The sequence below is a fragment of the Cydia fagiglandana genome, chromosome Z (genome assembly GCF_963556715.1).
Source record: "Cydia fagiglandana chromosome Z, ilCydFagi1.1, whole genome shotgun sequence".
Taxonomy (NCBI): Eukaryota; Metazoa; Arthropoda; class Insecta; order Lepidoptera; family Tortricidae; genus Cydia; species Cydia fagiglandana.
Window position 1 is genome coordinate 32,541,383 of NC_085959.1, and position 25,565 is coordinate 32,566,947.

At 40.3% G+C, this 25,565-nt stretch overlaps 1 protein-coding gene across 1 annotated transcript; it reads right to left on the reverse strand.

Moving 5' to 3' along the window:
• Positions 1–49: 49 nt before the first annotated feature.
• On the reverse strand, positions 50–25,410 carry LOC134679069 (uncharacterized). The gene is made up of 10 exons (XM_063537911.1): positions 23,791–25,410; positions 21,703–21,898; positions 16,211–16,367; positions 15,345–15,505; positions 13,450–13,616; positions 11,815–11,955; positions 10,928–11,092; positions 7,775–8,000; positions 7,511–7,667; positions 50–7,422 (listed from the first exon to the last, which is right to left on the reverse strand). Exons 1-10 carry the CDS (start codon positions 24,598–24,600, stop codon positions 5,532–5,534), a joined length of 4,071 nt encoding a protein of 1,356 aa, XP_063393981.1. The 5' UTR covers positions 24,601–25,410; the 3' UTR covers positions 50–5,531.
• Positions 25,411–25,565: the final 155 nt, after the last annotated feature.

Sequence of the window (25,565 nt, forward strand, 5' to 3'; positions counted from 1 at the left end):
GTAGGCACTGTAAAAGGATGGGATAAGGATTGCAACAAAACAAGTTCAGTAAATAGAGTACATTCTATTCAAAATGTAAATGTACAACCACATCGATATTTTATTGGTTAGGTTATAAAAATTGGACCACCTGGGAAGAAGTCCACGCAGTAGTTTAACAATATTACAAACAAAAATCTCTACATAACAGAACTTACAAGTAAACAATATTAGTCAACTTTATACATAGGTACTATCGTACCTACACGATTATTTAACATTAAAATTTACCTAATATTATATTTTATACATTCTATGTATAATAGGTAATATTCTTTATTTTGTAATAAGTTAATAAAACTATTTATTATAAAATATTTTTTCAGTTACTCATTAGGCATTTATAAGGCTAATGTGGGTAGTGGAAATAATATTTGGTGGTTGTCAGGATTTTAAACAATGATACAATATGCGGAATTATATTACATATATAATATACTAACAGTAGCGCAACTCCCACGCCTGAATACCAGTGGGCTCTGGCGCCTCGCCTTACCTTACAATGTACCGTAATATAACTTATAAAAGCACTTTGTACTTGGCTTGCATCATTATTACATTGTAAACTTTATGAATTGATCTTTCATTCGAAGATAACAATACATCTAAATAATTTGCCCATACAATATAAAATTATCATATTGCTTCGTAAATAAAAATAAATATAAAAATAGGTACAAAACATACGCAACCAAGATCCTGGCGCGCAGCGAGCATCCGTTTGTAAATGCAGCCTTTCTTAGGGCTGATTTAGACGGCGCGCGAAGTCGCATGCGATTTTAGTTACATTGCGGTCTGTTGGTTACGTCCAATTCAACCGACCGATTAAAAACAGCAATCTAATGAAACTAGCATGCGAGTTCTCGCATCGTCTAAATGAGCCCAGGGTCGGTTGCACCAAACCGTCTGTCACCATTAAAGCGTTCGCTAAATTTTATTGCATTCGGAAGTTTTATAGATCTCTGCTGCGTGACGTTGATCAGTCTGTTTGTGGTTGGTGCAACTGGCCCTTAATATTTGAACGGGGTTTTCAGTAGTTTACATTCTCGACTTCGACTGATTATTAATTGATGTGATTAATTATTTCCAGCTTGTATTTTATAATATTATATCGTTTATGTTCTGGAACAAGTTGGTGGAATAAAAAAAAGGCCGAGAAAATAAAATGGCGTCATGAATGTCATGATACCTAGTTTGATCCACCACAAATACGCCCGTAAAAGCTTTGTGAAAACGATTATCACGGAAACAATGAATATGTATGTAAAGTATATTATTATTTTGTTGGTTTTTATATTATGACACACCTCAAGCGTAACGGCAGATAATGTGAAATTAAATGACGTAGAAGCAGAATGCCCGCTTCACTATGCCGAGATCCTAAGTCTAGGTAAACTAATTTTACTAGGTCGTTTTTATCTAACGAACGAGACCGCGGTACAAAAATACGTGGTTTCTTATTGCTACAACGTTAAGATTCACTAATTCACTGCTTTCCTCTATGAATCTATTATTCAGTAGATTATCTTAGACCAGTTGGTAAAATAAATCGTTACATTCTCAATAAACTGGTATATTCGTGTCATTTTAACAAGCTGTATGAAATCGCTCGATAGGTATTTAGTATTTAGCATAGAAGCCTGACAAAGAGAAATGTAAAAGAAGCAGTAAGAAATATAAGTGCCCCGCTGTATATGGACTTGCAGCGTGTGGAAATACCACGCTGGCTGTCTTCCTATAAAACAAGTTCATTGGTTTTCAGTATAATTTATCTCGTATTGAGTAATACGACATTAATTCTCATGCTTCTTTTATTCCGGTAAAAATAATATTAATCGATATATGATATTTTACAAGTCAATTGATAACTAAAAGATATTAAGAAAGTAAAATAAATAATATTAAGTATTACAATTTCATTAATAAATTGATTGTATGTGCATAAATGAGTAAAATGTTAATCAAAATACATTTCTAAATTTAGATTCGCATGATTACAGTTTTGATCACAGCGCCCAAAAACGGCGGAGCGGTGATTGTTCAGATGGTATTGCATTGCAGTGGCAACTGGCAATATAATCAAAGTGCAGAAAATACTTATATGTACTTAGGTATTTGTGCACTGGCCGAAAGTATATTACAAAATTGCATGTTGAAAGAAAACATTTTCGGCGTCCTTCAACGGTATTGCTAAATAGATAAGGCAACCTTTATTGTTCGGCAGAAAATAAAATTCTACATTACTTGGTGTAATGGTAGTACTTAGAATTAATTACATCTATATGTTGTAACGCGAAGAAATGTAAATAAGATCTATGCTTCTATATCGCCGCGCGTATATAAGGCGTGGGCCAAACAAGTCTCTTGCGCAACGATACTTGGTTAGCAATCTGAATGAACAAAATTTTATTGCTTTAATATTTGTATGCCGACAAAAGGGTGAATGGCAGTTACTTTGTGAAATTTGCTTTAGCCTAAGGGACGAGCCCTAGCCTCATACCGCCCACCATACAAAATGTTTGCTAGAGAAGTTTGAATCTAGTTGTTTTTAAATGGGCTGAATTTCATTTGTTCGATTTTTTTATGAGAAAACATAAAGATAATGTACATCGTTATGTACATTGGGCGGCAAGAGGCTTGCGTATCTAAGTAACAATTTTTACCATATTACGTATTAACCTAACTTCCACGTGCGGTCATTAAGGATATACACAACAAATACAGCAACTGTTAACAAATCAAGCCTTAATATTAAGGCTTATGCGATAACTGTCTTCCATGTGGGTGGCCAGGCAATTAGGCGTAACGCAGACTCGACCATAGTCGGAACACAGATATTTCATCACTCGAAATGCATAACAATAATCAGGTTAGATCACCTTCCGTGCTTTACATTTTCAGTGAACGTACAACCGTAAACAAACGGTGGAAGCATATGAGTTTGCTGTGGCAGAGCGTCTGAAGAACTCCATTTGGAATAGCAAGCCTACTTACCTACTGACAGTTGGGCAAGTTTAATCTCCGCAATAAAAATAACGTTATAATCAAAAATCTGTATTTAAGTTGAATTTGATATTCAAAGAGTCAGTGCAAATGCTACTTTATGTAGTTTGTATTATGAAACTGAAACTTTATATTATGGCGTGAGGTCTCATAATAGCGTAAACCAAATTAGCTCAGACTTGCCAATGAGTTTGTGTGACGCTCAGCCACTGTTAGCTTGTGCAGCACTGACACGTATGTTCCCAATACGATTGTTGTGGTGAAAGTGGTTTGTTTAGAAATTCAATTCGTGAGTAAAAAATGATGGCGTATTAGTGACCAATTTGAAATCGGCCGCCTGCGCTATGCCTTAGGGTGCGGCCACACATATCGGGATTCGCCGATGATGGCGTCTCTCGCTACCCAAGAAAAATGAAAGAGACGCCATCACGAATATTCGCCAAATCTCTGCGTGTCTGGCTGCACCATTAGGCGAGCGATGGCATGTGTCAAGGAGAATACCTCGGAGAACACATTGACAATTATTAATTTATTACTTACATAATTCACTTGCGCATGGCATTACAATTTTAAATAAATCAAATATAAATAGCACTGTAACAATTGTCTCCAATATTTATAAAAGTTTGATGGGTACAGTTGGCATCAAATATATTATAGCTACTGAAAGTATTAATCTCACGCGCGAGATACTATCGCAGCGGCAGCTCCTTCGTGCTAAGCCTATGGATGCGATAAAGGTATCGAACGATTGACAGTTCTTTGTCACAAGCCATCACTCACCCGATCCCACTTTACAACCTTATTCACTGCAGATATGTCCTAGCATTCCTCTCATAAATCCGTGACAAACACCTTTAAGATAATTAATAGCTGCTCTATCGACGCCGTGAATGCTACACTAAAGCGTTGTAACAAATGAGATATTATGTCATTTTAAGAAACCATTTCAAAAACCAAACTTACACAGTTACCTACTTTGTCAATTAAATTGTGAGTTCGATAAGGGGATAAAGTCAGCTTATAGACAGTTTTAGAACGCTGCCTGACAATTTGACCTATTTTTTCTGGCTATTCAGTATGTCGAATAAAAAAGTTGCAGTTTCTCATTTTCCAGACTGTTCTTCTGTTCTGTTCGACAAACAATATAGCTTCATTAAAAATGTGAGCTTTGTGATATTGTACTATTACTTATAATCAGAGTGATGTTCTACCATAAATATGTATGATATATTTATAAAATAGAAAATATCTGATATGGTGTTTTGAAGAAGTAACAAAAAACAACTTAAACAATTATCTAAAGCATAATAATAATACAAATATTTGCATACAGATAATATTTTGCAATCTGAAAACAACTGTTTAATATTTTATACCAAAGGAATGTTCAACATTATTGCATGTTATCGAGTATAGGTACATACTATTACAGATTAAAAAATATATAAAATTGTAAGACCAAGTTGATGAAAATAGGAAGCCTCAAGTGGGTTATAATGAGCAGCAGCCATTTGTACCATGAACATTTTAAGATTTCTACATCCATACGCTTGTGCGTAAATTGGGCCGGTAAGTACCATACAGTTTTGATTAACAATAATGTATTATCGTGAAAATAGGAGAGAAACAACACGTAAACTATGTATAATGTTCAGATTCACGGGACAAATGGAAGCTTTTCGAGGCGAAATAAGTACTCAGACGCTGCAATATTAGGAGCGGAACGAGAGGCATGCTTCTGTATATTCAAGGCTCACTGTTTCGACACACAGACAGGCCTTCAGAGAGGATGGGTTGTCTTAACCACACTTAACGAATCTGCTAACGTTCAACACAACTCAAAAAAATGTTTAGGTTTAGGGAACTGAGCCTTGATAGTATAAGGTTAACTATTAACGGTTCAGTACAACCCCCTCTTGCAGCCAGTCGTAGTTTGCTTCTAATAATCGTTTGTATTATACTCACTATCGAGATTCTGAGGCACCATTTCATAATCTACTGAGGTATATTTGTAAAACATGTGGCTCCTCGAATAACAAGGCCTTGACAATATGTGTCAATATAACATTTATGTATATACATATATAAGAACTCCTGTACGGTGTACTATCCGGTGTAATTAATCAAAGGCAAAATATCTGTACCTGCAGATTGTAAAAACTTATCGCCTCCACGAAAACATGATGTTGCATCGGGAAAGCAGAATATCATCTTGGTCTCTTAAATGGTATGAAAACGGTTTGGTATCGTAAGAAAGAATCACTCTAAAATCTAGCTCAGTGTATAATCCAACTTCTAAGATGGATGAATTAACTATATAATATTCAGCTCTCATCTTCCTATCATAGGCTGCAAAATAATTTTAATGCAAACCTACGCTTGTTAATGCTACATCTAAAAAAGATAATCTTATATACAATCACTACAAGATAATTGTTCAAGGTGTATACATACGCAGTGAACGCGTCGAGGTGCGCGGCCGGGCGTCATTCGAGACGCGAGCCTGAGAAGCCGTCGCCCAGGTAGCTCTGCGGCAAGTGCGGCAGCGCGTGCGGCGCACTCAGTGAGTCGAACGACACATTTTGTTCCACAAACGTATTGTGCACTTGGTGAGGAGGCTCCACACGAAACTGACCTAATGTCCACGGGTCACTCATATCGTTATTGGGTCTCCGCGTACTAGAGGTGAACGAGGGCAGGCCGGGCCACGCCTGCGGGGGCGGCGTGTTCAGCATGGGGGGAATGTTGTCGAGGCGCGGCGCGGTGTGCGTCGACTCCGCGGAGTACGAGCCGCCGGCGCCCCACACCAGCGACTCCATGCTCGGGTTGCCCAGCTGGCTGAACCTGTCCAAGCCCCAGGCGCCGGGTAGCTCCGTGCCGCCGCCAGCCATCATGTCGGGCAGCTTCGCCGCTTGCCGTCCATACATGTCCTGCGTCCGGCCGATTGTCGGCCGCGAGCTTTGCCCGCCGTCCGGGCTCGGTAGGTGGCAGTCTGGCCGCATCATGGGACTGTAGCCGCCAACGCCAGGGCTTTTTTTGTTATTGTAAGCTACATTTTCTGCGCTGGGTCGCGGGGAGTACGGACTCTGGTGCAATCGATCTTGCCGCGACATAGGACTATATTGACCGGGAGTTTTATTGGGATTACTCCTTATGGAATCAGTTTTAACTCCTAAGCCGGGATCCGGGCTCGTGTGGGTCGACGGGTGAGGCGAAAACGGGGCGTGGTGCTTCGGCATCGGACTGTAATTGCCAGCGTTCCAAGCTCCAGATTTGGGGATATCCGATTTCACCATTTGGCTGGTGTCAGGACTAGGCTGGGCGGAATAAGGACTAGGTTGGGAGGAGTATGGACTTTGTTGAGTGGAGTACGGGCTAGGCTGAGCAGAGTACGGGCTGGGTTGCGCCGGACTTGGTTGCGCGGAATATGGACTTTTCTGAGAAGGGAATTGACTATCCTGCCTAGTCATTGGACTATAATTGCCATAATTCCAACTATTAGGATTCTTTATGTCCTGCTTTGCTCCCACGACTTCCGGACTAAGTTTATTTTCTAGTGACGTCGTTGGGCTACATTGTTCTATAACTTTACTAGCTTTCACTCTGCTGTGGCTGTCTAAGCGATTGAGAGGACTTGCTTCAGATCTGTGTGTCGGGGTCGTTTTAAACTGTCCCAGGTTCCAGGAGTTGCTTTTGAAGGATTCTGATAATACTTCGGGACTATTTTGCACTTGACTATCGGGTTTTGGCACGGGACTGAAGTGGGGGCTGCCGAGATCAGTTTTGGCCGAATCAGATCTCGGAGTGGAAGAGGAATCGGGTTTGGACTGTACGATGGGACTGAGAAGTTTCGGAGTCGGCTCTCTCGTAGAATGTTTGCCCTCTGGAGTGTGGACAGGAGTGTCCACGGCATCTTTGCTAGTGGAAGACTCCGCCTTAGAATCTGGGGAACATTTCGTGGATACTTCGGAAAGTTTTTTATCAGGTATGACGGTGGTATCGGATACGCTTTTAGGTTCCTGGAAAACGCTCGGGGAAGACTTATCAGGTGACTTGGCTTCTGCTTTGGCAGCGGACTTTTCGTCATCGTCACGATTGGGCGTCTTGGCGGACTCCGATTTAGAGTCGTCTTGACACTTTTTGTCTTTTTTGGTCGGGGTGTCGTCTTCCTCTTTGTCGGAGTCTTGTTTGGTTTTGGCCTTGGCGGGGTCGAAGCTGTCCTTGAGGCCCTGCAGCTCCTTGCCCGTGTAGAGGCGCTTCATGCCGCGAGGGAGGGCACGGCACGCCGCCAGGTTCAGCGACTCCAGCTCTGGACACCGCATTAGAATCTTTTTCACAGGTTCTAACGACACAGATGACCCGCACAAGTTTAAAATTCTGTGGAATGAAAATTATCATGTTAGGAATATTAATGCTACAAACGTTATAGGTATTCATACGGTTTATTTTAAGGTAAACGTTATACCTGAGCTTGCTGCGCGGCGCGTCGGCCAGCGCGCAGACGGCCGTGTCGAGCACGCGCTCGGCGGACGCCCACGACAGGTCGAGCTCTAGCAGGCTGTGCGACCACTTCTCGCAGATCAGCTCCAGGCACGAGTTGCTCTTGCGGGTTACGTTGCAACCTGGATTCAGGAGTTAATATTATATCTGAACCTGTTTCTTTCTGTACGGTAGTACTATTATTTATTCTGTGGCATAAGTAACTGCTTGAGCTGAGGTTGGTACTCACCTCCCAGGAACAGGTGCTGCAGGTCCCAGGCGGGCACTCGCACCAGCCCCGAGTCGGAGAGGCGGTGCAGGCCGCGCAGGTCGAGCAGCCGCAGGCGCGTGGCGGCGCGCACGAGCCGCGCCAGCGCCTCGTCCCCGAGCCGGTACTCGCCCACGCCCACGCGCTCCGTCGCCGCCTCCGCCGCGATCGACAGCTCCTCCAGCAACGTCCACCCGACACACTCCATCTTGTTCAACAAAACATACCATATAACGACCAGACAAATATTTTTGATGTTTCCTGGAACTACGCGTTCTATAATTATTAATTATTAGATTAGGTGTATTAGATCTATAATTGTTTGAAAAAATGAATTCTAAATCTAACTTCTGTATGTTCATTAATTATATACTCGTCATGGAAAGTTTAAGCTGCTCCAAGTTATGTTTTATCAAAGTAATTTGCTATATTGTTGTTCTGAGAATAAGAATGTATCTTATCAAATATGAGTACTATGTTAATAAAATATTGAGGTTTCACTTGTTTGTGGGTGTCCAAAAACCTGAGTTCAAAAGAAAATACTAAAATACTTAGTGCTCTATGTCTTATGTGTGTAACACTTAAGGTGGTTCGCTTTTCATACAAAATTCAATCAAAGCTCATTAAGTAACTACACACTATTAGTACACAAATATTTCCGCATTTATCTTCTTTCGAATATTCGTTTGCGCGAAATTAACAGGAAAACAATGTTTCATACAGAAATCATGCACAAATCATAGTTAACTTTTCATCAATTTTACGTATGTATGTGTCACAAATGTCGTGTACAGATACATTTGCGACGTTGCCGGGCTGACCACGGCTCGAATTTGGAGTGCCGTCATGTTTAGTGCAATTTTGTTGACACTGATATTTGACAGGTAGTTAATTGACCTAAGCGAGAAGTTCGTCAGCTTAGCTAAGAACTATCATGGCGTGTTATGCAAACAGTCGCTTTTTTGCTTGCAAACGGAAGATTCCCGGTTCGATCCCCAGTCATTGTATGCTGGAACATAACTTTTTGTATTTTTGTTACACCTAAATTTGGTATTGTTTTTTTATTTTTATTTAATTTTTCTTATTATCATAAATAGATTATTAAGTATGGGCTACACGTATTCTTTTATTTTTACAAAGATAATTAGAAATTATACTCTTCCTAATCTCTCTGATTTTTACAATCAGGACTTCCTCACTGCAATAAAAACCGGGCAAGTGCGAGTCGGACTCGCGCACGAAGGGTTCCGTGCCATAATGCAAAAAAAAACAAAAAAAAGCAAAAAAAAACGGTCACCCATCCAAGTACTGACCACTCCCGACGTTGCTTAACTTTGGTCAAAAATCACGTTTGTTGTATGGGAGCCCCATTCAAATCTTTATTTTATTCTGTTTTTAGTATTTGTTAATTGTTATAGCGGCAACAGAAATACATCATCTGTGAAAATTTCAATTGTCTAGCTATTACGGTTCGTGAGATACAGCCTGGTGACAGACGGACGGACGGACGGACGGACAGCGAAGTCTTAGTAATAGGGTCCCGTTTTACCCTTTGGGTACGGAACCCTAAAAAGAAGTGTATAAAATTTCCTGTGGTTAAAAATAATGGATTTTGTCTATGAATGAAAAACACAATTATTACTATAGTTTGTTTTTTTTAGCATTAGAAATAAGGTAAACAATCTTGACGTGTCTTTTAATTGAAAAACACATTTTAAAAATAAGTTACGGCAAATATGTAACAATTATAAATCTAATACGATCATTTATATTCTTCTGCTTTCATAAGTAATCGTTTTTAGGGTTCCGTACCCAAAGTGTAAAACGGGACCCTATTACTAAGACTTCGCTGTCCGTCCGTCCGTCCGTCCGTCCGTCTGTCACCAGGCTGTATCTCACGAACCGTGCTTAGACAGTTGAAATTTTCACAGATGATGTATTTCTGTTGCCGCTATAACAACAAATACTAAAAACAGAATAAAATAAATATCTAAATGGGGCTCCCATACAACAAACGTGATTTTTGACCAAAGTTAAGCAACGTCGGGAGGGGTCAGTACTTGGATGGGTGACCGTTTTCTTTTTGCTTTTTTTTGTTGTTTTTTTTGCATTATGGTACGGAACCCTTCGTGCGCGAGTCCGACTCGCACTTGCCCGGTTTTTGATTTTTAAAAAACCTGATAACACTGAGTATGTGGGGGAAGCGCTGCTGGCCTAGCGGAAAGCAATTCGGAGGTCGCGGGTTCTAACCCCGGCTTGTACCAATGATTTTTCGAACTTTTGTACGAAATAGCATTTGATACCTACCTATTTATACACCGATACCTATTTTTCGGTGAAAGAAAACAATGTGAGGAAACCGGACTAATCCAAATAAGTTTACTCTCTGGGTTGGAAGGTCAGGGCAGTCGATTTCGTAAAAACTAGTGCGCATGCCAATTCTGGGATTAGTTGCCAAGCGGAGATTGAATATCTGGGAGACCGACCAAAGCTTACAAAACATAAAAACTCAAAAATGCGCGTTTTCTCATAGACCTAGCTAAGAGATCAAACCCCTTATAGCAAATTTCATCGAAATCGTTAGAGCCGTTTCTGATACCATCCAAATATATAAATAAATAATTATATATCTAATAATTGCTCGTTTAAAGGTAAGATAACACAAAGGAGAAACAAAAAGAAATTACCTACTCGCACCAGTCTTGAACCCCAATCCTCTTGCACGTATTTCCACGAACATACCGTTACGCTATTGCAACATACTTACGTTGTGTGAAATTGTCTACTACAAGGATCACGGAAACACTGTTTGCATGTGTGAGTAATAGTAGGAAAAAGCGTGACAGCAACACTCCGTCGAATTAAAAAGGTGGTTTTTGCACAATGAAGTATTCAATGTTTATTTTAATAGTTCAATATTTACTTAAAGAGTGCGCGAAACATACTTTTAAGTATACAAATACCAAGACCATTTCACAAAAAAATAAAATCTGAAATTTTGCAAAAGTGGTGCCATCTAGCGAGAGTTAAGTTTTGAGTAACCTAGGCGAACCACCTTAATGCAAAATGCGACTTGGGACGTACTTGAGAAGTCCACATGTTACAGTTACATCATCCTTGTGATTGAGTACACACCTGTTGCGACGTAGTAGCAGACGCCAGTACTAGCTGCGAGTTGGCGGCCCTGAACACCCTCATCTTGGGGCAGCCCTTCTGCAACGCCTCCAGAGGCACCGCCGCCGGGTGCGACGTAGCTCGCGCGCCCGAGATATCCAACACCTCTAGATTCGGACAGTGCGCCTGTGAACCAACAAATGCATTATGTTACGGAACTCGTTACACCATTATGTTTCTGTATTTTGATATATGAGACGACTTATTATTTCTAAAGCCGGATACTCATTATTAGCGAGCCGTAACCGTAACCGTTGCATATACAGTAACAAAAAAAAAACATAGTGTGTACGTGGTTCGCAGGTTTGCGGCTCCGGCTTAAGTGGCCAGTCCAGGAATTTTTAATATGCCCTAAGTATAATAAGTTACGGTCGACTCAAAGACCGTTGACCGCTTTTGAAGCGTTTTTGGCGCTTTTGAGTGAGTTTCGATTAACACTGTGACACGATCTGACATAGTCGACGGACAGGATTATGCATTGATGGCAAAAGGTTTGCGATAGGGAATATTACGCAAAACTCTGGCCGTCACAAGCGCTATCACAGGGCCTACCGCGAAACATGAAATCGAAAGTTCGGTTTCTGCTTCTCTATCACTCTTGCCTAAGTATTCGATCGATAGAGAGGCAGATAATGACATTTTCGCGTTTCACGGTAGGCCACCTGTAAACAAACCGCCTTGATGCATCAACGTCATTGTGAAAACTTGTCAAAAAACTATTTAAGGCCGAGTATGTATAAGTTACTCTATGGTATAAACAACATAGTGCCGGACTCTGGCGGCAGAACATTGCAGTAATACGGATTGTATAAATTGTGTCCCCGGTTATTAGAGAGAGTTGCACGTACCGCGATAGAGGAGAGTATCTGAGGCAGCGCCGTGAACTTGTTGTTGGCGAGCGTGAGGTGTGTGAAGCGCTCGCCGAAGTTGGCGGCCAGGCGCGCCATCGACCCCGCCGACAGACATGTGCTCGAACCGCCCGTCTCCGACTACAAACAAACATTACATACTACCTTAATATACATATGGGCCATACTGAAAGTTTCTGAATTCTGCCATATGAGACGACTTATTTTTTCTAAGTCTGGACCGGCCCAGGAATTTTAGTATGCCCTAAGTACTATTTTGGAGTATCTATTTCAGAGACATTCATATATTTCACTTCTATACTTCTTTTACTTGAACAATAAGCACACACAAAAATGTACAATAGAAGTTGCGGTCCAGTGGAGCTTTACAAATAAGTGAAATATGTTTTTCTTATTTTACCACCACAAAATTTATTGGAGGCATTGGAGCCACACACCAAATTAATGAAGAAAGGCCAGGAATACTATAATATTGCAGGTTATTAATATTTGTTGTTTTATGTGGTAGTTACTGCAGTGCCGTCGAAAAATTTCCAATATTGCATGATGTCCACATGGAAACATTTCATAATTTCTCATATTTTTGTATGGGAATCAAAATTTTCCATTTCCAAAATGAAAGTTTCTTATTATTTTGAAAACTTTCGGTCTAGATTACTGATACGTCAGTTTTGACGCTTTCCATAAGCTGCTCTGTATAAAGTGCAAGATAAGTGGGCGGCAAATTATAACAGTGACGCAGAAGTTGCGTTACAAAATCATGAGTTCAAATCAGGGCTCGGAACCGGTATTTTTTAAAAACCTCGAAATAGCCCAATATTTTGAATTAGTTTATGCTCTTTACGTAGGACTGAATCACGTATTTGGGTAACAACTTTGTATTATTAGGTTGTCCCGTTAAAAATGAAATAATAAACCAAAGAATGAAAAAGAACGTAATAATACCGGTATTTTTGTATGGAGCAAATATCGGTTTCCGACCGCTGGTTCAAATCAAAATTCATTGATTTGAATGCGTGCGCTTAAGACCTTGCCCTGTTCGAAAATATTTTATGGAGGAAGGCATCCGTTTTCTGATAGATGAAGGCATCGGATTGTATGAATCGAAATGCAGGCAAGTTGATGTAAACTTTTGTAAAGTAATTTATACTTTATATTAAGTTTTGTTTCAAGTAACAGCAAATTAATAACGCGCTAAATCAGCTCTATCATCTGATCAGAGATCAGATTGCCGTCTTAAGTTGCGAAAGTCGATTTTGAACTGTTGTGAGACATACAATGCTAACATATCTCTAGCCCGGGTCTCCGAAACATATCGCAAAACTTGACAAACAAGTGAGTCTAAACCGTAAAATTATTCAATACTTTCAAAGTTTATGATGTTTCTGTTTTATATCGATTTAATAATGCAGCCAAACCAGTCAAAAATCAACCAATACAAATGACACTATAGTGAGAATGACAAGCGTAACTACAGAGTTGTATAGCCTATTTTTTTATTCTGTAGACTAAAATGACATTACCTAGTATGAACATAAAATGTCATTTCATAGTATGAAATGTCATTTTATTCTACCGAACAAAAAAATAGGCTTTAGGAATCCTCGTACATACCGTGAGTGAGAGATCCAACCGCTGAAGCTTGGGCAGCCCTTGCGCTATGTCGTACAACTGCTCGGGCGTGAGGCGGCTCCAGCCCGCCACGCTCAGCTCGGCCAGGTTCGGGCAGTACTCTATCAGGCACGCCAGCACCCAAGACACGTTGCACACCTTCCACTGGGCTGCAAGTTACATTCATATGTAGTGCAGCTAAAGGCTGAGACGGTGCAACAACTCGCATACGAGTTTTGTTTTCTTACGAGTACGATTGCGGTAAATATTTGGTGGTTCAGTGGAATTTTTTATATGTAAGTAAACTAAGGTCGCGTGCTAGTTCTCGCTACATTTATCTAAACAATAACCTTTTCGCCGCCACGTCAATGAAGTAATTAAGTGTCATCAACGCCATGTCAAAAATTGCATGTATACAAACCGAACCAAAATCACGACTTGATATAAAGTCGTGGCGTGTGAGGCACGAAATGTACTGACTTTATATCAAGTCAATGGTGGCGAAAAGGTTATTTTCTTGCATTGAAATAATCCTAACTCGAGAAAAAAATGCGTGATGATCTTCAGGTAACGCGCATCGTGCGGCTTCAAGCTAGTTAGTGTAGTAAAGGCAGCAGTTAAAGTCACTGACTTTGTCGATAGTCTATTACTCAAATATCGTTGAACTATTCATTTTCGTCGTTGTAAAATGTAATACTTAGACAAATCTCTCAAATTTAAAAGTAGCTGTGATGCAAATGTTTATATCGTTAATATAAACTGACCTGTAAATTAATTTTTTTTTTTTTTTTTTTTTTCCTAGCCTATTTCAGTGTCCCACTGCTGGGCAAAGGCCTCTCCCCTTAATTTCCACGACTCCCGATTTGGTGCTTCCTCCGGCCAGTTGTTCAGGAAGCTGTCCAGGTCATCTCGCCATCTCCGTTTGGGCCTGCCGCGGCCACGTCCCTCTACCGGCATCCACTTGGTGGCTAAGCTAGCCCACCTCTCCGGATGCATGCGGTAGACGTGACCGGCCCAGTCCCATTTGAGCCTAGCGGTTTTCTCGCCTACGTCAGCAATGCGGGTTTTGAAGCGCAGCGTGGTGTTTCTTATGTGATCAGTTAGTTTAACACCTAGAATACTGCGCTCCATGGCGCGTTGGCAAACCTTCAGTTTGGACTTCTGAATCTCTGTGAGTGGCCAAGTTTGAGCGCCGTAGGTTAGAACAGGCAGAATACATATGTCAACGAGTTTGCGCTTCAGTGACATAGGAAGGTCGCCCTTCATCAGCTCCTTCATGGACCAGTAGCTCTTCCAGGCATTTTGAACACGGCGCTCAACTTCCTTGTCTTGCCTGTTACTGAAAGAGACTAGCTGGCCCAAGTAGATGTACTCGTCAACATAGTGTATGATCTGCCCGTCCACCTCGACACTACTACGTTCCTTGCTATTGGTCATCACTTGAGTCTTTGCGCGATTCATTTGAAGTCCAACCTGAAGGCTTGCGTTGCTCAGATCTTGGAGCATTTGCTGTAGTTCTGCTGCAGAAGGGGCAAAGAGAACAATGTCGTCGGCGAAACGAAGATTTGATAGCCTTCTGTCACCGACGACTATTCCCTTAGCCTCCCAGGAAACCGCCAGGCTCTTGAAAACTTCTTCGAGGGTGCTTGTGAATAGTTTACTAAATAGTTTAGTAAATTAATACTAATACAAAAACAATGCAAACATAAATATAAATCGCAAGACTTATTCAAATATTCGGGCAAAGTCATGTAAAACATATAAAATTGCTTAAAACATGAGGAAAATATTTCAATGACACGCAATTCAGAATAAAGTACAATATAAAACTGTACTGACACACGTGAATTTACTTTAAATAAAGTGATCCAGGCTGCCCGAGCCAAAAATATATTTACCGATATTGAGACTCTGGCAGTGGGATAACCGATTTTCGAGGAGGGAAACCAGTCTGTAATCGGTTTTGTGTTTCTCGCTGGTGTACTGCGCCAGGTCCACCTGCCTCCAGAGCTCCGCCCGGAGGCTGACGGCGTGCCACAGCTTGCACACTTTACCCAGCCTGCAACCAATTCACACTCACATCAAGGACGAGCAAGTTTTTTTTTTTAGTTATGAATGGGCTTACTTATGGCCACAGACTAGCCGAGGCGTACACGTGGCCTACGATGGAGCGAGCTCGCCCACAAGATTGAAGATTTATTATATTCCCGTCATAATGTGATAAATAACGTTCCAACGGAATCCGAAAATAAAATGGTATTTATAGTGTTACGAAGATGAAACAGGCTTTTCCCGTAACTTTTAGAACTAACAACTTGCCTTAAAAGATTTTACATAGCAAGAGATAAAAGTGATATGATTTCGTAGGAAAGCTGTCTGAACACATTATATTAACAAGTTAATATCATTAGACTCAAAATCGCACTTACGTTCACTTTAAAAACATGTTTAGTAAAAGTAAACCAAATGTGTCATAACATAACTGTCAAATTCAGTAATTGTTATACCACCCTCTAATTTATTTGTTGGTTTGTAAAAAAAATGTTAATTTGATTTTTATATTTATTTTAATTTATTGTACCAGCAATATACCATGATGCTGCCGTTATATAAAAAACATAATCCCACAACCCACAAACTATAGTACTTCATATCATTTTCCAAATCCCTCGAAATGTCCATACAAAATAACAGGATAAATCAGGCAGAACCGAATCCCGAATGTCAGTTGTTAAAACAAAAACTCGAGATAGACTAGACTTACTTGATAACGGAGGGCAGAGTCCCCTGTGAAGCCACTACATATTCGAAGATCTTTACGAGAATCTCTTCCGGCATGGAGCTCGCCCACCCGCTCTGGGGTCCGCTCTCTTTACTGCTCGAACCGCTAACCCTACTTTTGTCAGTCTTTTCCGTTTTACCTATAACATAAAACTAGCGTTAGCAGGTAGTAAAGTAAGTATAGTCGCACCAAACAAAGTCTGCAGCAGATTTGACAGCCCACGCAGTGTAAGTGTTATGTATACGTCATAATTTCATAGAAGTTTGACGTTTAAAATGACACTTGCACTGCGTGGGCTATCAAAATCGCTGCAGACTTTTTACGGTCTGACTATATAGCAACTGACCATTGGAAAACCATGCATGCATTAAGGTTTACATAGTCAATTCACTGTATCACTGTTGATATAATACTTAGATGGCACCTGTGTAGAAATTGCATGATTATAGTAAAAAAATAAAATCCATTTTTTTTGTTTGGGTTTTACTATGCCACAGACAGAGAGACACACACATTTATACACTTGGGTTAACTTTAGATTCAATATTACTACTACGGCTACTACTAGATTAAACTATAGGTAAATCGAGTCTAAACAAATACATATAACACATTGAGCGAATTTAGCATTAGGCCCGATTCACACATTGATTAGTATAGGCCTTAAGCTTAATTGTGTTATTTAAATATCGCGCTGCAAAATTCATTGCTAACATAATTATGATATAGAGGTTATAAAGATGTAAAAAAATCAATTAAAACAAACCGTAGATAGGGAAAAATGCAAAGCCATAATTATAGATTAATAAAATAAGACTAAAGTCTTAATAACACTTTTGGAAAACTAAAGTGCGAGTCGGACTTGCGCTCGAAGGGTTCCGTGCCATTACGCAAAAACGGCATAACGGCATAAAAATCACATTTGTTGTATGGGAGCTGGAAATATTTATTATACGAGTATTCTGTTTCTAGTATGTTATTATACCGGCAACAGAAATACATCATCAGTGAAAATGTAAACTGCCTAGCTATCACGGTTCATGAGATACAGCCTGATGACAGACAGACGGACAGACAGACAGACGGACGGACAGACGGATAGCGGAGTCTTAGTAATAGTGTCCCGTTGATTGTTTTTAAGATTTCCCTTTATTATTTTATTACGCTCGCTCAGCAATAAGCACAAATACATGTCGCATAAGACTAAACACATTCGCACATTCAGACGCAAAATATACTTTAGTATATACGTATTGTTAACTTTTACTGTGTATTCTAGTATTTATTGGATGCTATAAAAACAGGCTTAGGGCCGATTTTGACGGCGCGCGATTTTAGTTAAATTGCGGACTGTTGGTTACGCCCAATTCAACCGACCGATCAAAACCCGTAATTGTATGAAACTCGCATGCGAGTTCTCACATCGTCTTAATCAGCCCTTAGGACACTTTCGCCTCGTGCAATCTATGAATCAGTTAATTAAAAAATGAACAATAATGTTCTTTGTTGATTGAATACCAATTAGCATATGCTGAAGGAACTGTATATGTAAGAGAAAAGTTCCTATGTTAATACAAGTTCTCAGTTTTCAGGAAATGCAACATGAGCGGTATGTCAAATAACGCTTAATGGCTATGAATTCGCACTGCAGTATTACAATAAGGATAAACAAGCTATATGAAACCATTAGGAAGCTAGGTTCTAACTTAACGAATAATAATAAGTCAGCATTCATAAATCAGTAATCTGTGCCAGGCGTGGCTCACTCCGCGATTTCGCCGCTTTGCTACAGGTAGCTAAAAGTGCATCCGTTCGACCCCAATTTTGGGGTTTGCCATAAGCCGCGCGTGGCGCTGTCGCCACCTAGCGGCCATATCTGTGCTGATCGTAACAGACGCGTTTTGTTAGAGAGTGAGTCTTCTGTACCTAGTACTATTATTTATTCTGTGTCTGTGCACATTCACATTAATACCATGAAGGCTACCCGACACTAGCGGCTTTTGTGCGTCGGCGTCTAGACAGCGCTATGGGAAATGGCGTCGCTGAGCAGTTGCGCCATCGTTGTGTCGAGTAGCAGCCATAGCGTTGACTAGACGCCGACGCTCGGAACACGCTAGTGTGGGTGGTCCTAGGATTGTAGTACATTTGTCATCTGCTTTGTTATAAAAACCGGGCAAGTGCGAGTCGGACTCGCGCACGAAGGGTTCCGTACCAAAATGCAAAAAAAAAACAAAAAAAAGCAAAAAGAAAACGGTCACCCATCCAAGTACTGACCCCTCCCGACGTTGCTTAACTTTGGTCAAAAATCACGTTTGTTGTATGGGAGCCCCATTTAAATCTTTATTTTATTCTGTTTTTAGTATTTGTTGTTATAGCGGCAACAGAAATACATCATCTGTGAAAATTTCAACTGTCTAGCTATCACGGTTCGTGAGATACAGCCTGGTGACAGACGGACGGACGGACGGACGGACGGACAGCGAAGTCTTAGTAATAGGGTCCCGTTTTACCCTTTGGGTACGGAACCCTAAAAAATACCCCCTCTTTTTTTAATACGTACGTATGTTAATTCTACTCAGAATTAAGAGTTTCTTTCGGCCCTGGATAAGAAAAGATTGTCTCATTCGAAAGAGGGTCTACCACGAACCACGTTCGACGTGTTGCTACCCTGTCACACTTACGTACAAATTTACATGTGCGACAGAGAGGCAATAGGTACGTCGAATGTGGTTCGCGGTGTAGCCTCAAATCAGAGCGTTTACGAGTATGTTACTAAAATCATAAGAGTATAAAGCCATTTAGTTTTGAGACAGAAAACAACTGTTGGTAAAAAATTATAAAAAACAAAAAACTATTTTACATTTAACATAATACGAGTAAATAATAAGTATTGAAATATCCCTGACAATACACGAATTATTAAAGCTTGTGCACACAATTACTAACACATATCTGTGAATTAGATTGTTCTGTCTGTGACATAATAACCCTTATGCACGAGATCCTACTGAACACCGCTATACGTCATTCTGCGGCAAGAAATCTAGTAGATTATTCGACTTTGTTGTTAATAGGTTACTAACCAATATACATGCCCTTCTCATTCAGCCGCATAACTGCGTCCTATTTTATGGCTTGATAAGGAGTATAAAATCTCAATTGGTTGCCCTACTGTAGTTAGGTTGTTAACAATATCTAACCTTAATCGTGGTAAATGATAATAATGTCCCTTAGGCCCACTTGCACCATTCCACTAACCGAGGGTTAAGCAGTTTAACCGTCAACCCAGTGTCAAATTGTACTGGTAACCATGGTAACTCCAGGTTTAACTGGTTAACCCCGGGTTAGTGGAATGGTGCAAGTGGGCCTTATTCAACTGTAGAGCCTTTTGTTGAGAATAAAAATAGCATGATGGTTTAAATTAGTTCAGGAGATTTGGTCACATGGTGGCCGTGTGGTGCCATGTCGAGATACTTATTTAAATGGAAAATACGTGACAAGGTTTGCTTCAATAAATTGTCTAGTTTTGGCAATTACCTACTACATCCTAAGGCAATTGTAGCACTTTCACATATACTTATCACTCCAAAACGTGACGTGATAGTGCTAGTGAAAGCGAATATAAAGATTATTATGCTTAGAATTTTACAGCTATTATAGTTGGCCCTCCTATGCTCTGTACATTATGCGGTAACCCTGGTTGTCCAAAATTGACAATTGACAATCGGTTACCAGTTAGGTACCACAAAACATATAGCGCCGTATATCGCCATTTAGATCGGCTATTAAATTCTCAATGAACAACTCTTTAGTAAAAGTATGACCACAAAAGAGATAGGTACAGAAATCAATCTACATACAAAGCGCGCTCGAGCAACGCACACATAGACACTGCTCACGGACACGATATCTCGGACCAGTTGGGACCAGTGCGAGCGCGAGTGCCATCCGCTTGAGACACGCGTCGGTGAACTTTTTGGTGCAATAATGGAGAAACAAAACAAAAAGTTCTTATAACTGTACAGTGGACGGTTGTTTAAATTCAACATTAACCGGTGAATTGTCGTTTTTTAAGCTACCAGTGGTTTCAGAGAGAATGCGTATGCGAATTTATTACATTGTACATGAGAATGCGAAATTATTACACTTTAAAATATATTAATCGTGCATTTCGCCAATCTCGAAATCATCGCAAGATATTTTCTGTGGCAAGTTTGTAATATGTATAACAATGACATTAAAATTAAAATACCTATTTGAGTTATTAATGTTATTATTAATTTATATTTCCATTCTTCCCGTTTCATCCTCAACAATAAATCAAACAACTAGATACGAGATACGATACGGTGGATACGAGTGCCACTACCACGATAGTTTTTTGTGCATAAGTCATAGTTCGCAACAATCGCAACCCTAGAGCGACCGCCGAGCGTAGGTATGAAATGTAAAGTACATACATGTGATTGACTTCTGTACTTATCTGTTTTGTGGTATGACGAAAGGTTAGAATCCACCTCAAAACTTAGATTTAAATAAAGGCAGTATTACTACCCATTGTGTGCCCAGACATTTAGCCCACATTAGTCACACATTAGCACATTACCCTTTGACCCTGGTGGAAAGTTTTGGGATACTCTGAACAAGAATTAAATGATTTAGTTGGTCACTATACTTGGTCAAGCAAATCTTGTCAGTAGAAAAAGGCGGAAAATTTAAAAAATGTAAGCGCGAATCGTTATCGTACCATAGGAAATTTGAATTTCGTGCCTTTTTCTACTGACAAGTTTTGCTTGACCAAGTATACATCATTTACTTGTAAGGATTCACACTGGCTAGTCCCAGTATAAAATAAGGGCTGATACAGACGGCGCGCGATAGCATCGTCTAAATGAGCCATAGAAGGTAGCATTCTATAGAAGTGGTATACGCGTGCCTCCGTGAGGGACAAAACATACGCAATGCGACAATATTAAAAACACGTTTTAACATTCGTGACAATTTGTTGCCCACCATAAACCATATTAAATTTACGGTGGGGAACACACAAAAAGTGAGATTGTGACAAGGACAAGCAATAATACCGCATTCTCTGTTACTCCTACTGAAAGTTCCATAAGTGCATCTCGTTCGGTAATTTGGCCCCTCCCAGTGGGGAGACACTCTTGACTTCGGGCGAACTCGGCTCAGCATTGTTCCGAGCAATTTTTAGGGTTCGCACCTCGTGACTTCCTTTTGCGTGCACGACCACACATAAGATAATCACTTGATTTTTGACAACCCTAAACAGCCGAAAGGGATAGTGCCATGTATTAGAAAGAGATAGCATGATTCGACCCTGAACCGCTGTCAAATTTCGGGTTTGTAGGAAGTGTCCTTTCTGTACGGTAGTACTATTATTTCTTCCGTGCCCCTCCCCCGTTTCCTCTCTATATTATTGTACCTCTATGTAATGAGCTCTAAAAAGGGCTTACTTTTAGAGTTAGATTTTTTCGTCTTGGTTGGAGGGTGTCGCGGCTTGGGCGCGGCGACGCTGATGGCGGCGGCGGTGTCGGGGCGCGCCGGGTCGTACTCCTCGCCCGAGCTCACGCTGCCCACCGGCGACGCCGCACGCTTCTTCTTCGACTTCCTCTGGCCGATGTCGGCTATCGACGTCGGGGTCGGCGGCACCTTTAATCATACAATTATAATGTCTTTACCTTTCGTTTTCGATTGGCAGTTAGTTTTAGTAATTATGAAGTCAATATTACAAGCATCATATAATTGGGTGGTGTGTTTAAACATTTCCATTTATTTTGTTTGTACTTTGGTAGGAAATTAGATAAAGTAAAGCCATATGTCAATCACAATTAAACTGCCTTTGAAAGATGTACCTGAACAATTATGTTGCTTAGGAAACACACTTCTATTTGTAACTTAATCATATCAGGGACATTCCACGAGACTGTCGCTTACATAACGCTTGTACCTTAACCTTGTATGGCAGCTACCTCAATAAAATACGTGAATCTCGAGAATATACTGCCAATTTGTTAGCCAAGTCATGAAATATTACCTGACCCAATATCGCTTACTCAGCATTTCCAGAAGTATTAGAAGAATTGCGTTATGTAAGCGACAGTCTCATGGAATGCCCCATCACCAGCTTGCATATATACTAGAGATACCACGAATAGTGGTTTTGGCCGAATACCGAATATTCAGGCACACTCTTGGCTGAAGCACCGAATATTCGGCGGCCGAACATTCGGTAAAACAATGTACATTTTGAGTCACATTTATTGTGAAAGCTGGTCTAAAAATTACAATGTTTGCTAAGATTTAAATTTTGTTGCTCATTCAATAGTAGTGTGTAATCAATCTGTTTAAATTTTAAAAACTTTAATTGTGTAAGTTTTCTTCATAGTGTAGGTGTAATAGGTATTCAACCGGATAGTACGCAATATTCAGCTGAATACCGAATATTCGACAAAGTGGCTGAATAGGCCGTATACCGAATAGTTGTCGAGTATTCGTGGCATCTCTAATTATATGTACCACTGCTAATAACAAAAAGGTTCTCACTGGTGAGAGTAAAATGTGGATTGTGAATAGGAACTGTATATACACCTAAGTACCTATGAATATCTTTTACAGTGATGTATATGACCTCTTGACATTTTAATGTATAATTATCAAATAATATAAGTAGATCCCTAGAAAATACAAAATATGCGGTTTATTATAATTGTAATATTTAAAATACCTATGATAAAATTCAAATGGCAGTGGACTAGAAACATACTGGGAAACAATAAAGAAAAATGTTCCTAAGTCATTAAAAATGGTACAGTCGCCATCAGATATATATGTAGGAGCGGCCAAGGTGCTCACAAATATCTGAACACACCTCTATTGTCAAGGTGTTAGAGTGCGTGTTCAGATATTGTGAACACCTTGGCCGCTCCGATATATCTGATGGCGACTGTATCAGGGAAATATTGAGATTTGAGTTATTACCGGAACATTGTTGAGGAGAGTAGCTCAAGATAAGTCAAATTGGAGTGCTGGTTTTGCAGAAACCCCAGATGTTTAAATATAGAAATTGTAGTTTTGAAAAAAAAAAAACATTTTCAGTCATATTGCTTTCCTTTGTCTATGGCCATATCAAATATCTACAAACATTTTTATCCTAGTCATTTCAGACTTTAAATAAGAGCAAATACTATATATCACAGACATATATTCTGTATATTAAATGCTCTGGATCACAGCTATCATACAACTAAAACAATAGTAATGAAAGGATGAATAAAAACATAACATGCATTCTTATAGTTTAGCAACAATTTTAAAATTAAAATGGTTAGATAAGGAGTTTGTTTGGTGGTACAGTCAAGTTCATAAATATGTATAAATTTTTTCACCTTATAGCAATGGATTAAGGTGATGAAATGTATACATACTATGTGAACGTGACTGTACTATGGTATTACATTTCCTCAAATCTTCTACACAATAAGTTTAAAAATATAGAGATCAGCTCTTCAAAGTTTGGATGGAATACTGTAAAAGAAACTTACCGTTTCATGAACACTTGTTCTTCTAATTTTGATTTTAATAGTATTTGTGTCCACAATCTGACTGTGATATGTGGGGCCACTATCTGATTTCTTAGATTTTTTCTTGCTTTTGGAACTACAAATATCTAACATAGATCTGGGCTTCCCACTGCATGGTGTCACAGCATGAGTCCTTCTTTCTTTCACAGAGTCCTTGGATTTGCTCTTTTTAGTTGATAATTGACTAAGTTCGTGACTATATGGCTTGCCACTCTGCCGCACTACATTAATTAAAGGTAACTTCACACTAAATTTGAGCACTTCATCCTCCGAACTGTCCTCCTCAGCATCCTGCTCTACCTGACACTCGCTACTACTCACTAAGTTCAAGTTCTTTCCACCTTTCACATGTAATGTCACCGCATTGGTGGGTGAGTGGTTGTGGCGAGACTTCTTCTTTTTCTTCTTTTGCGGGAGGCAGCCATTAGGAGGTGACTGCTCCCCATGGGAGGAGTTGTGCCTGGAGTGCTGTTTGTGTTTGCGGTGCCGCGGGCGCGGGTGCCGTCGCTCCGGCGGCGACAGGGCGCCATTGCCCTGCAGCTTTTGATTGGCGATGTCATCGATGCTTTTCTCGAAGTCTGTCTCGAGGTTGACGCACGAGATAGTCTCCTCGAGCAGGTCCTGCTGCGAGTCGTCCGCGTCAGCGTCCACGTCGGCGGCGACGTCGCCCGGCTTGGGCAGGCGCACTTCCGGGAACAGGTCCTTGCGTACGCGGAGCGCGGGCTCCGCCGCCTCGTACCCGCCGTTGGCGGGGCTCTCCCGACCCGCCATGTCCGCGCACCTGGCCCCTGGCCGCGGCAGCCTCGCCGCCCTGCGTGCCACTACTACAAACCGCTCACGCTCACCTGTGCGCCGCGACGTAAACAATCAGTTTGACACATCACATTTTCACTTTTGTACATCGAAAATTCAACGATCGTTATGCGAAGATATGTTTTCGATTGATGATAGTCGATACACAGGTCATTATAATTGCCGTTGATAACGTTACTTGTGACAGTCCAAAGCATCTTTTCTTCTTCACGTATTCGCATTTTAGGTCATCCATGTTCATGTAACGATGTGATTGCGAAAAACAAAGTACAGATCATTTTCGCGGACACTTGCGCATGTATCTTAGATAATGACGGACAAAAAGCACTTTCTTCAAAGATAAAGGCATAATATACACTGATTCTTAATTATTTTCGTTGTAGAGTTGATGAAAACTGTTGACCTTGTTTAGATAGAAGCATATAATAATGTTTCAAATTTTAATCAACAGAGGGGGGCATTCCTGCTACCCAAACGACGGTACCATTGCGCACGTAGTCCGAGACTGTCAAATGTCAAAATCGTTCTTGCTACTTTCGTCCTTATCTGAATAACACAAAAACCATTTTCGTATGAATTATTAATAGCTGTATTCATACTCTATAGCAGCACAAACGCGTTGTTGAGAGAGTGAAACCTGTGTCACAAAAAAAGTTATTCATGAGTTAACTGTAACAACATTGTACGTGCGTCTATTTATTAGTATTTAAAAAAAGTATCAAAGCAATGTGATGCAATATTAAATTTAATGTACACTTATAACATCACATAAGGTGCAATCATTTTATTTATATTATATTTGAAATTTATAGGGTGTACAGTATTTTGAAATGATAGATATACAACAGACTTCATTACAAAGTCACTACAGCTGTATGTCAAACAATTTATTTCGTCTACTGGCTGGCGTCGTGTTATTGATC